Source organism: Accipiter gentilis, chromosome 9 (genome assembly GCF_929443795.1).
Source record: "Accipiter gentilis chromosome 9, bAccGen1.1, whole genome shotgun sequence".
Taxonomy (NCBI): Eukaryota; Metazoa; Chordata; class Aves; order Accipitriformes; family Accipitridae; genus Astur; species Astur gentilis.
In genome coordinates this window covers 30,584,017-30,595,731 of record NC_064888.1, presented here as the reverse complement: position 1 = coordinate 30,595,731, position 11,715 = coordinate 30,584,017, and the positions used below count along the sequence as shown (strand labels likewise).

The following is an 11,715-nucleotide window of genomic DNA, read 5'->3' as shown; positions in this document are numbered from 1 at the left end:
CCAAACTGGAAGCCATTACTAGATGGTCCCTGCAAACATGACTTCAACAGGGATAAGTGGGTAGGGTTGCAAGTTCAGTGGTTTGGCAGTAGTGCTGTCTAAAGAAGAGGACAGTTTGTACTAGGTAACCGCATCTTAACTTCAGAGACCACACTATCTGTTCGAGCCTTTACAGTGCCTCGCTCCTCTCTGCACAATCAGTCCAGTGACTAATAGCTGCCTGGAAAGAAGAAGGAAAACCTGTGTTTAAAGACAACATTGTTTACTTTTTATTTATTTTCAAGACACCAGTATTACAATTTTTAAACCAAGTAACAGAGTCAGTTCAGGGACTGCCCACCAGCAATGCCTGCAAAGAGGCCAGAGATAACAGAACATCACCTCTGAGTAAAGCCAACATTTTCCTTCACGTGATATACATGGCCAGCAATGACTTTCCATCCCCTGCCTGAAGCCAGCACATCCTCCTCCTGACAGGAAGGAGTGGAGTTCACAGAAGATTTCTCAGCCTTTTCAGCACAGAATTATTCCCCATTATGAAATGTAACCACAGAAGAGCCCACACCAAATTACACTAGATCCCCACAGCTCAGGCTGAAAAGAAGCACTGACACTTCAGCAAGCACGTGCCTACTGGCACCTCAGAGCCCATAATCACATGCCTCAGGGCTGTTCTTCAAATAGAGCTGGAGGTAATCTTTGAATGTCTGAGGGTCAGTCATTGTAGCCTTGACAGCAGGGTCCTCCTTCATGGCCTCCATCCAGCGTTGGAGCTTTGGGGTGTGACTCAAAGAGCTACAGGAAAAGGAAAGAGACTGAGTAACGCAAATGGGAAACTTGGAGGGCATGAAGGAAGCAAAACAGCTTGAGCAGTTCTATTTTATGGCTTGTTTTGCTTTCTCCATCCCAGTATAATGTTCAGCCCAGAGAAGGTGATGGAAATATGTATCAGATCATAGAAGACACTGGCATTTGAAAAGTGAAAGAGTTCTTACAGAGCTTGTACACTCTGCAAAGCTGAGCAAAACCACAAACAAGCACTTATCGTGCAAGATATCAGCATGTTTTTGTTTATGTTATACCTGCTGCAAAAGACACAGCTCTTATCATCTGTTCTGAGTTGAGGGCAGAGGCTTGTGCACTACTGCCTCCCTCTGGAATGCTTTGTTAATGGTGATTCTTGAAGAAAATACTGTGTGCAAGGGTTGAGTCATCCTCCACAACCCACAAACCTCTTCTCTCCTCTCTCATGCATACCAAGACAAGCTGTGCAGTTTGTACTACCCTGCAACTCAGCAGCTCAAAACACAGATGTAGTCTATTGACAAAACTGAGGATTTGACTAACCAACTAAATCTACATACCCCCTCAGACACATTTGGGAAAAAAAACCAAAACAAAACAAAACAAAAAAAAACCCACCATGTGGCAAATTGAAAGCTTAACAGTGTAGACTATTATATTCATTCTCTTCTGGCAGATTGACCCAAGTACTTTGCATTAATATTTCCAACTCCCAAGTTTAGTAGATGCGTAACTTCTCCACGTAACTCCTAACCCTTACCCAGAAAGCATCTTTTCTTAACATACAATGGCTCAGATCCTTAGTCATTCAAATACCTTAATAACTCTAGACCTATGCTCCTATATATCTTGTAATATTTCCCCTTCCAATCAAGGACCACACAGGAGACAAAGTAGATCAACAACCCATCAGTAAAGCCCTCATTTTACAGTGCACGAAGCTTCAGTGCTACGGATTCCCTGCATCTTTCTTGTGCAAGAATGGTTCAGGCACCAGGGTGAAACTAACTGTTCTATACTCATCTTCCACTTTTATCACGCACTTCCTCATACAAATTGACTCTTTAGTCCTGCTTTAAGCCAGCTATAAAATAGTTTTCCTTTGAAACCATTTCCCTACATATTAATGCAATACCATGGTAACTGGAGCTGTTTAAGGATATAACAGACCAAGACATTTATTTACATATTAAAAAATGCTATTACAACAGCGACAGATCTATTAGCTACAGCAAGACAGGATACACTTTTCTGATCTCAAACCAAAATCACTCTCCTTTGTCAACCTAGGATTTCCGAAGAGGAACAGAAGACTGCATTTCAAGTCTGAGGTTTTGGACCAAGAAATTTGAACCTAGGCCTCCACATCTTCGTCCCCTTCGAATAAAGACCATTTTCATCTATGATGTTAGTGATGGAAAAAAGTCCTGTATTTTGACCACTTCTTCCAGTTCTGTCAAAATTATTTGGTAGGAAAACAGACCTGGTGAAAAAAAGCTTGTTTACAGAAGATCCCTGAACAACTCATCTCTCTTTTGAGAAGATGCTTCCCACAAACTGTAACACAATACAGACTTTCTTCAACAGCCCCCAAGAGTGGCCCATTGCTGCAGGGTGTATGCAAACAATATTTACACTGAGGCAGTTCAGTACACCTTAGAAGCTAGGCAAGGTACTCACTCCTTCAGCTGGAATGGTTCCAGACGTTCAAACCACGGCCAGATCATGTAGTCAAGCATGGAGATTGAGTCTCCCCCATAAAACACAGTGTTGCGTTTGGACAGAATCTGTGAGGAGCAAGAGATGACAACTGCCCTCAGAAGGAAAATTACAACAGAACACTACAGTAACAAAAAGCCCACTTTGTAGTAGAATGCAGGCATACTGAAGGGATCAGAGAGCAAATAACAGAGATACAGCACATTTCTCCTGTGCATGCAATACCTGGGGAGTCAGAGCTAGTCAGTGAAGCAGCTGTAGTATCAAGCTTAACTATTTAATACACTGTCAGTCCAGCTCTTCTCCAGAGGTTCAAAAACTGTCACAAGATATTAATCACTAGCGAGCTACAGCTTGTGCACAAACAAGAAGGAATTTAGCTCTCAATCTGTCAGTTCATGATTTCTTACTTGTCAAAAAGCATTAATGGCACAGACTAATCAAACATAACAATGCACATGCATTTCTTGAGCAATAAATCCACCTAAATTTAACATCCAGGTAAACTAGAACACCATTTTATCAGGGACTCTTTTCCCATGGCCCTTGAGGCCAAGTGGTGTCAGGAAAGCATTTACAACATCACATCTAGAACTGGATTTGATTCCAGGTGCAAAGGGAACAGGAAGCAAGCATAGCATCCACATCTACCAGAAAGAGACCCCTCCAGCTGAGCACAGGAAGCAAGGCCACAAAGAAGGCAGTGAGTTCTCCTGTTACATTTATGTTTCTGATACATTTCGAGTGCCATGGTCATCCAAGTTTAACATGCTTTAAGGAACCTCCAGAGCTTGGTCTCTTTCATAAGATTAGTCCCTCTGTTTTCAGGCACTTTGGCATTTTAAAGGTGGAACTTGAGAGACCTTACAAAATGTTGTCTTTTTGGACACGCAACACTATACGCCTATGGCATTTACTCTCTGTCCCCTAATCCCTGTGACCTAGCAGAAATTTTAAAGCAGTCCTTCAGAAAGCATCAAGCTGCTTGAATTACCAGGTGTCTGGCAGAATATAACCCAGCAGCTGCACAGTTGCAGAGACGGGAACACAGCTCCCTCTGTCGAGTAGCAGCAACCTAAATACAGAAGTGTTTCAAAACACTTCCCTTCTTCAATATCTCTTGCAATAGACTGAGTGAAGTTTGCATGGCGGTTCCTTCCTCCCATCCTCAGCTGACCTTCAGCTGCTGCTGCAAAATCCTTCAGGGTGTAGTAAAATAGAGACACTGAAGGAGCAGCAAGTATTTCACAGCATTCACAAAGCAGGAAGAAGGTTAATTCTTCCTTAACGTTTAATAGACCTGTATATTAGGGAAGTTAAACATACATGGCTTTCCCCAAGAATCCATTCATCTGCACTACTCCAGCATCAGCCCAATCAGACAGACATGACTACTCCGAAAACAATTTTACTTTGGCAGCTCTAGGGAGCAGGGAAGCAGAATGCACAGAACTGTTAGGAGAATTAGGAAAGTACTAGAAAGCTATTGGTAGCTTTGCACCTGAAGAGAAACACTCTGGAGGAATGCTTCTTGATCCAGCCACAAAAGCATTGTGGTTTTAGCAACCACAACTAAAAGGAACAGGTTCATGATAAAGGCAAGTCTGACAGCTGTTCAGACTAGCCAAGGACCACTGACACTAAATCAGGGTTGTGAATTAGCTAATATAGCAAAGCCACCTGATGCTTCCTGGACCTCTGCTGAAGTTGCCTTACGTCACTGTAGCAGAACACAGCCCAGGCCTGGATTTCTGCAAGGGACAGATTACATTCTGCTTCCTCCCCCCCTCCAAAGATAGAATATTTTCTGTTCAAGACCTTATTTCATCACCAGTGTATCTGTACTGATTTCAGCAGAGCTACAGCACAGATGCTTTTCAGCAGCTCAGACTTCTCAGCCCTTGCTCTTAGAACATGCTGCAAGGGCTCCTTGCATTTAAAGCACAACAAAGGTATCTAAGACAACAGCAGCCAGCTAGAATTAAAAAAACAAAACAAACCCAACTCCACAAGTCCACACAGCCTTCATCACACACATGAAGCTTAGGTTAGCTACTTGAAATTTACTCTAATGGTGCTGTTGTGCGTCCTTAGACTGGGGGAAGTAAATTGAAAGATTGTTCATTGCTATAACTACCAGCTGAATGAGAAGAGATCTAGCTCCAAAGGCCAAAGCATGAAAGAAAAAAGGGATCACAGAATGACTGGCAACCTGCTCATTATCATGAAATACTCCTACCTCTTCAAGTTTGCCAAACTTTTCAGCAATCTCTGCTTTCAGTGCCGAGGCGTCCTGTCCATCTTTGACTGCCACAAAATACTTGAAAACTATGGGTGTTATCTATACAAAGTAAAGGATAAAGTTTTTAATGTTCCTATTACAATAATACAAGTCACTCAGAGCTTAAGATGTTAAGATACTAGATGCAAGTTAGATCTTAAAGATTTAACTTTAAAGAGTTAAATGAAGTCCATGAACAAATATTTTATACTTCAGAAAATGTAAGCAAAGGCTTAAATGAAGAACAAATGCAAATACTAATGAATTTTAGTCTAGTAATAAGAGGAGAACAACGAGAAGAGGAGCATGTTTCCCATTTGCACACACTACCAAAAAAGTAGCAATACAAGTGGCAAGGTGCAGCATAGTACTCTTTTCCCAGTTACATAGCTTTTAAATCCAAACACACTTTAATTATCAACATTTAAGGTACTTTTAAGGAAGAGATATGCAGCCCAGGATATGCAGGCTTCTACAAACCTATGCATCTTCTAATTTGGTAATTGCCAGAGAAATTAGCATACAGTACCAGAAAGTTGCCCAGTAGCCAAGCTTAACTAAATTAGATCCTTAAAAGCTTATAGACAAACATTTTTCTAAGATTTTGTCATTCACACAACCAACATTCAGTGCACATTTAGTTTCTTGCAACGTGCTTCCCTGTAACCCTCTTCCCATCATGCTTTTTCAGAAAGGCCTGTTGTAAGTATATCCTCCCTTCTATTCCCCTTCTTTGTCCACATCTCTTTGCATCTTCTGTTGCTTCCTCTCCTCTACTGCCTCATATCCAAGCTGGCTTCTTTCACTTCCTAGACCCTTCAAAGCACATGCTTGTACAGAGAAGTTACTTCCAGTCAGCCACAGTGCCCACATCCAACCCCTACTGAGGGCCAAAACCAGTCTCCTTATTATACATGTCCCATGTCTACACCACCTGCCATCTCTTGTCCATGGCTGTAGGGGCTCCGAGTCAGGCACACTTCACATTCCACATCCATATAATACTTCCTATAGAAAAACTGTTTAAAATACAGCAATTGTCACTACTTAGGTCTCAAGCATTCAGCAGGTTTGGTCTACTAACGTTTGCTCTACTGTAGGATACTCAAAATCCTGCCTCAGTCATATACACTTTCACTAGCTTGGCTGCGTTCCTGCATCCATCCCTGCACATAAACGCTGGGAGCAATTCAGATACACAGTGGTTTGTATGTGCTCATAGCAAGAGACCCCAAATAACCCCTCTGGTTATTTAAATGCTTTTCCCAAACACAACACCTGCCTTAAAGGATGAAAGCAACATTGGCAACAGAGCTGCAGGTTTTGGTCCTATGGTAAAATAAGAAACACAATCCCACCCTGATGATGCAGTACCTTTGAGAAGTGTTCCAAGAGCATCTTCTGAAAGGCTCGCTCATATGGGTCCGAAGGCATCAACTTCTTCCCTGGAAATGCTTCATCCAAATATTCGCAAGTGATTGGGGACTCATAGATCAGCTGGCCCTTGCTGTTCTCCAGAACAGGAACCAGCCCAAAGGGGTTCTTCTCAAAGAACCAGTCAGGTTTGTTTTTCAGATTGATGTTGACTACTTCATGGCTAAAAGAGCAAAAGAAACAAGACCCAAACAGGCTCAATTCTGCTACAGTCCACTCCATACCATGGTGAAATGCAGTCATTACACCTCAAAAGCTACAGTACTTGAGAAGCTGAATCCTTACTCGCCTGCTCTCCCCTGTCCTCCCTGAAGTACTTTGCAGGACTAACCATTTGACACCTAGAAATACTGCCAGGGGGCACTTCCCTTAGCTGGAGAAAATCAGCACTGACTTACAGTGAGTTGTTTGTTAAACTAATAAAAGACACATGAAAAGTCTGCAAGCACACCACAGAGGCAGCCCTTACATTCATGCCAAAACCAAAGGTCGAGCTCAGAATGCAGCACGCTAGGAGGTGATTTGAACATGCAGGTTCAGAGGCATTCTAAGAAAGAAGCACTTGATTGCAAATGAGCTATACTCCAATTAAGAAATGCAGCTGAACTTTAATCTGGCCTTACATCAAAGAGCAAATCAAGAGAGCATCCTACCTACTTATCTTCACCACTTACGGCCTCATGTAGAACAGATGTTTAGGGTAAAAGCAAATAGATATTGATAAAAAAAAGACACATGGGAAATATGTCTATGTTACGTTAACAAACCATGTTATGTGCTGTGTTGTATGTGTGATCCCCAAAAATTCCTGGTAAGCCCAAAGATCTGCTAAGCACAGCTGAACCTTCAAAAGCACTGAAAGGTTACCAGAAGCCAACTACCACATTTAGGCAGCCATAAAACCCGTCTAAAACCACTATACTAAAACAAACCTCCCAGCTCCAAAATCAGTACAAAGACACTAAATAAAGACAGAATTAAACTGACCTGGAAGTTTTAATGCACTTACTCTTTTTAAAAAAGACCCAAGAAAAAAACAAAACAAACCAACCTAACTCTCATCTTGCTATCAGAACTAAGTGGTAGGCATTCTCTATGCTAACATGAACTCCCAGCCCTGTGCCAGTTAACAAACTGCCGGCAGGCCTGGCACTTGGTGGGCATCAGAAAAAGGTGGAAAAACCTGTTACTTTGAAGCTGTAAACTGAGGGAAGCATTACTCCCCATTTAAAAACACTGAAATGACACTGCTGTCTTGAAAAAGAAACAAACACAAGTACTGAATTCCATTAACTTACTACCACACAGGAATGAGAAAATGTTATTAGGAACACAGTACCTTTCCTCTTTTAAAAAGGCCAGTCACTCACTATTGTGTTTTGCTAAGCAGTAATATAACAGAAACACTGAATATTGTTATCTCCCCAAATTTTCACTGTAGCTTACATCAGAACCAAACAACAACATACATTAAGGCTCTACTTGCATTTACCCAGGACAAACTCAAATGCTATTATTGCAAAGATTCTGGATGACAGGTGAGGGAAAAAAAATTAAAATCAATCAGCTTGGGCTTTTTCCCTACGGGTTTACTTTGGACCTTGACATAATTGATTTCATACACAGCCTACTTATTTCCCACTTCAGCAAACACCCCTCCCCCTGCAAAGCCTCAAGAAGTTCAAACTTCACAACAAAAATCACCCACAGAAACCTCTTTTCATTCAGTTCTTTCAGGGATGTTTAATTAAGAGCCTCTTAGGATGCCCAGGGAAGAAGGGAAGCTTGAACCGGGCCCTGCTCCGTGCGAGCCCCGACAGGCCGCCGCGGGAGCGGGTCGGACAGCGGCGGAGCGGGGCGGACAGCCGCGCACCGCGCCACACCGGCCCGCAAGGGCTCACCTGATGCCCTTGGCGCGGAGGACGAGGCGCGTCCTCTGGGCGAAGGGGCAGAACCGCATGCTGTAGAGCCGGATCACCCCCTCGGGCACAGGCCCCGGGGCCGCGCTGCCTGAGGAGAAAGAAGAGAAGAGAACCGCTGCAGCCGTTACTCGCCTCACGCACAGCCCCACTCGCCCTCCGCAGGCCGCCCAGCCCGGGCTGAGGCGACACGGCAGCCCGCCCGCCGCGGCCGGCGCTTACCCTTCCCCAGGCTGCGAGAGTGATCACCCGCCATGGCGACGCGTTGCGCTGCGCCGTACTGCGCCGGACCGGGCCGTGCCCCGCACGCCGCCGCCGGCCCCGCCCGCGGGGGGCGGCCGCGGGGAGGGCGGGAACCACCGCCCCTCAGCGGGGCGCGGGCGGCCGCCGGCTGTCAGGGCCTGTGTGCCGGCCGGGCCTGCCTCCCTCCCTCCCTCGGGGGTTGTCGGCGCCCTGCCGCAGGTGGCTGCCCCCCCACGGAGGGGGGGGGGGGAAAGCTTGGGTTTCGGGGGGAGCAGCGTCGCGCAGCCCGGTGGTCCCTCCTCGAGCCGAGAGTCCTCCCCACAGGGGATGCTGGCTGGGACAGGCGCTATTAGGCTGCTCTCAACGCGCTCTTCTTTGGAACCTCAGCATAACCCACCCCAGCCCGGCACTCCCGTTTCAGTGGGAAACCTGTGGCAGAACTCCACCCCATAGGCCTGTTTTTCTTCAAGTGGTGCCTCCAGCAGCTGGTGAGGCACCAGGCCTCCCTCTGCTTCCCTCCCTGCCTCCTCCCTGGACAGGGCCTTCTCCCGCTACCGCAGCACCGTATCACTTATTGCCCTTCAACATCCGATCTGATCCGATCCCACCGTGAGGGTAACGAGGGTTTCTCTCTCCTGCAGCTGTTCTGCTTCATGATGAAAACCCAAGAGGAGACAAGAGATAACCTAACAGATAAGGGCGCGTAGCAAAAGTTAGATGTAATTTAATTACTACCTTGCAATCACAGAGGGATTCACACTTGTTTCTGCAAACATGACCTGTGGGAGCGTCAGTACATGCATAGAGCGAAAGAGAGAACCGAAGCACAGACTGAAGTCCTCTCTCCATCCCTTTTGCTCCCTCTTCAGTTGAGGTGAGGGCACCAGGGCCCGCCTTATACCAGCTTTTCCTGGGGTATAACAGTGGAAATGGAGGAGCTTTCCTCTTAATGCGTTTCACACAGTGTCCAAGTTTATGGTTCCAGAAGTAAAATGCTTCCCTTCTTGGAGCTCCACACGGTTCCACAGAAACTTCAGGTCAGAGCTGAACATTATTAGGAAACAGCAAGTTTGTAGGCACCAGAAGGCTGGTGCAGCCGTAGCTGAAGGGAGGGACGGTCCTGGCCCTCCTGGTGATGGACATGTCTCTGTCAAAACCCCAAGACTAATAGAGGAACTGAAGCTTCCCCAGTCTTATCAGTGCATCCATGCTTGCACAGTGGGGAAGTTTTGCCTGTTGGTGACTCTTGGTTTGGTTTTGTCACCAGAGTTGGGCCTCAGGCATCATGTCACAGAGACCAATATTCTCCATGGTGATCTCTCCTGCAGGCAAACACAGATGGCCACTAGTAAAGTGGCCATGAACCTGACACCATTATCCATTTGAATGGAAGAACAACATGATTTTTGTTAAGTCATTGCTGTTTGATTATGTAATAAATAAGCAGCTCAGCAGTGAAAGGGAGCGGTAATTCATTGCACAAGCCTGCCATACCCTAGGCACACAGAAGCTGTACATAAGATGTCCTCTGCCAACAAAATAATTTCTCCTGCCATTAAAAGAACTGTTAGAAGACATATTTCTCATTCCTCTGAGTGCCTGCCCTTAGTGTTATCAGTTAATATGTAGAATATGATTGAAATAACCAGGGAGCTGCTAAAGTCCTGTGTACAGCCTCCATCAGTTAATATTTAAAATAGTGAAACAATAACAAGACATGATTTAGGGTTCAGGAACTAACTATTAGACAATGGGGCTTTATGTTTATGTCAGAAAAGGTAATGGATTGTGGTCTGGTCAACAAATCTTGAAGAACCACTTGGAACTGCCAAGACAGAGTAAGAAGTAGCTAAAAGGTAATTCCTGCAGGGGGAGATCGCAACCACCGACTCATGGACCACCTACTCAAATGACACCAGCTACTCAAAAGAAGACAATGAAGGAAGAAGACAGAGTGCACACAAATTTACATGAAAGGCAAAGAAGAAGGAACCAATCATTTAGGGAAATAATAATGAATATGTTTACTTAAGTATATAAATGTGTGGATTGAGACAAAGGTGTGCTGTCTTGAGACAGGCACCCATTCATGCACATGAATGAAATTAATTTGAAAATACCTCAACTCTGTGTGTTATTGGCTTGCACATCGGGTAAACAAACCCCATTTGAGGGACAACGCTAGGAAAGATTTGGCAAAGTTTTGGGCCATAAAAATAGAGCAAATTCATTTGAAGTTTCTTTTAGCAATTAAGAAGAGCATAGGCAGTCTGCTGACTCACAACCTAGAGACAGGCACATAGGAACCCAAAGCAGCATCACAAGATCCGAGTGCTACAACAGCTCCTCAAAGGCACCATGGAAGAGTAAACCCATTTCCTCATCCTACTGTGGTTTTGCATGGCATATAGAGCACCCATGGAGACAAGAAGCAAGATACAGGCTCATCCTGCTGACTCTGGACAGGACTGCCACTCCCCATCGTTGCTCCACGGCACTGCGAGTGCATAGCAGTATCGCAAAACCACACACTGCCACTGTACAGATAAGTGTTAATGAACTAATGCAAGCGAGCGAGACACTAGAAATGACATTCATCCCTTTAGGAAGAGGAGATACTATTGCTAATTTTGCTTTTAAAATACTTGGAGGTTCTTACTGTGTTGCCACACTAAAAGCCTTAAGTGTACAGAGAAAGATCGTAGCTGTACTTTCTCTTCTTTCCAGCAGTCAGCTCTCTTTGAAGCTTGAGGAGCACAGTCTTACACATCCCGAGAACTGCAGTACCTCCTGAAAGGAGAAACATGAGGACAGGTACAGCTGTATCGCTAAGTGAAAGGCCAAATGCCGCTGGAACGGGAGCAGCGAGCATGCAGCCGCAGCGAGGACCCGTGGGGTGCCCAAGGGAAGGAGCCCACAGACGCTCTCCTAAGGGCTGACTCGCTTCCACGCCCGATAAAGCTACCTGCTTTCTAGACACAGCAGCAACGATTAGGCCACAGATATCAATGACTCACGGGCAGAACTACCCCACCAGGCACAGGCCGGTGTCTCCGTGAGACCGGCTGGATAGGCTGCAGGGAGCTCTGCCCACCGCCTAGTGCCCAGGTCCCACCCACCCAGGACACGAGCGCCTGCCGTCCCTCCACGGCTGCTGGCCCTTTAAATACCTACCCGTGCTCATTGGTTGGTTGGCTCACGGGCGCAGGCCAATCAGCTGTCTGTTTTAAGCCTGGCGGGAGGCGTCGTGTCAGCTAATAGCAGGAGCCGTTCTTGTTTCCAAGAGGCGGGTGTACATAGGCCGGTGGTGGGGTA

At 45.5% G+C, this 11,715-nt stretch overlaps 1 protein-coding gene across 1 annotated transcript; it reads right to left on the bottom strand.

Moving 5' to 3' along the window:
* Window positions 1-245: 245 nt before the first annotated feature.
* LOC126042992 (glutathione S-transferase omega-1-like) lies at window positions 246-8,446 on the bottom strand. The gene is made up of 6 exons (XM_049810824.1): window positions 8,380-8,446; window positions 8,140-8,248; window positions 6,179-6,401; window positions 4,763-4,864; window positions 2,485-2,591; window positions 246-795 (listed from the first exon to the last, which is right to left on the bottom strand). The coding sequence occupies exons 1-6, from the start codon at window positions 8,411-8,413 to the stop codon at window positions 642-644; spliced, it is 729 nt and encodes a 242-aa protein (XP_049666781.1). The 5' UTR covers window positions 8,414-8,446; the 3' UTR covers window positions 246-641.
* Between the last annotated feature and the right edge of the window lie 3,269 nt (window positions 8,447-11,715).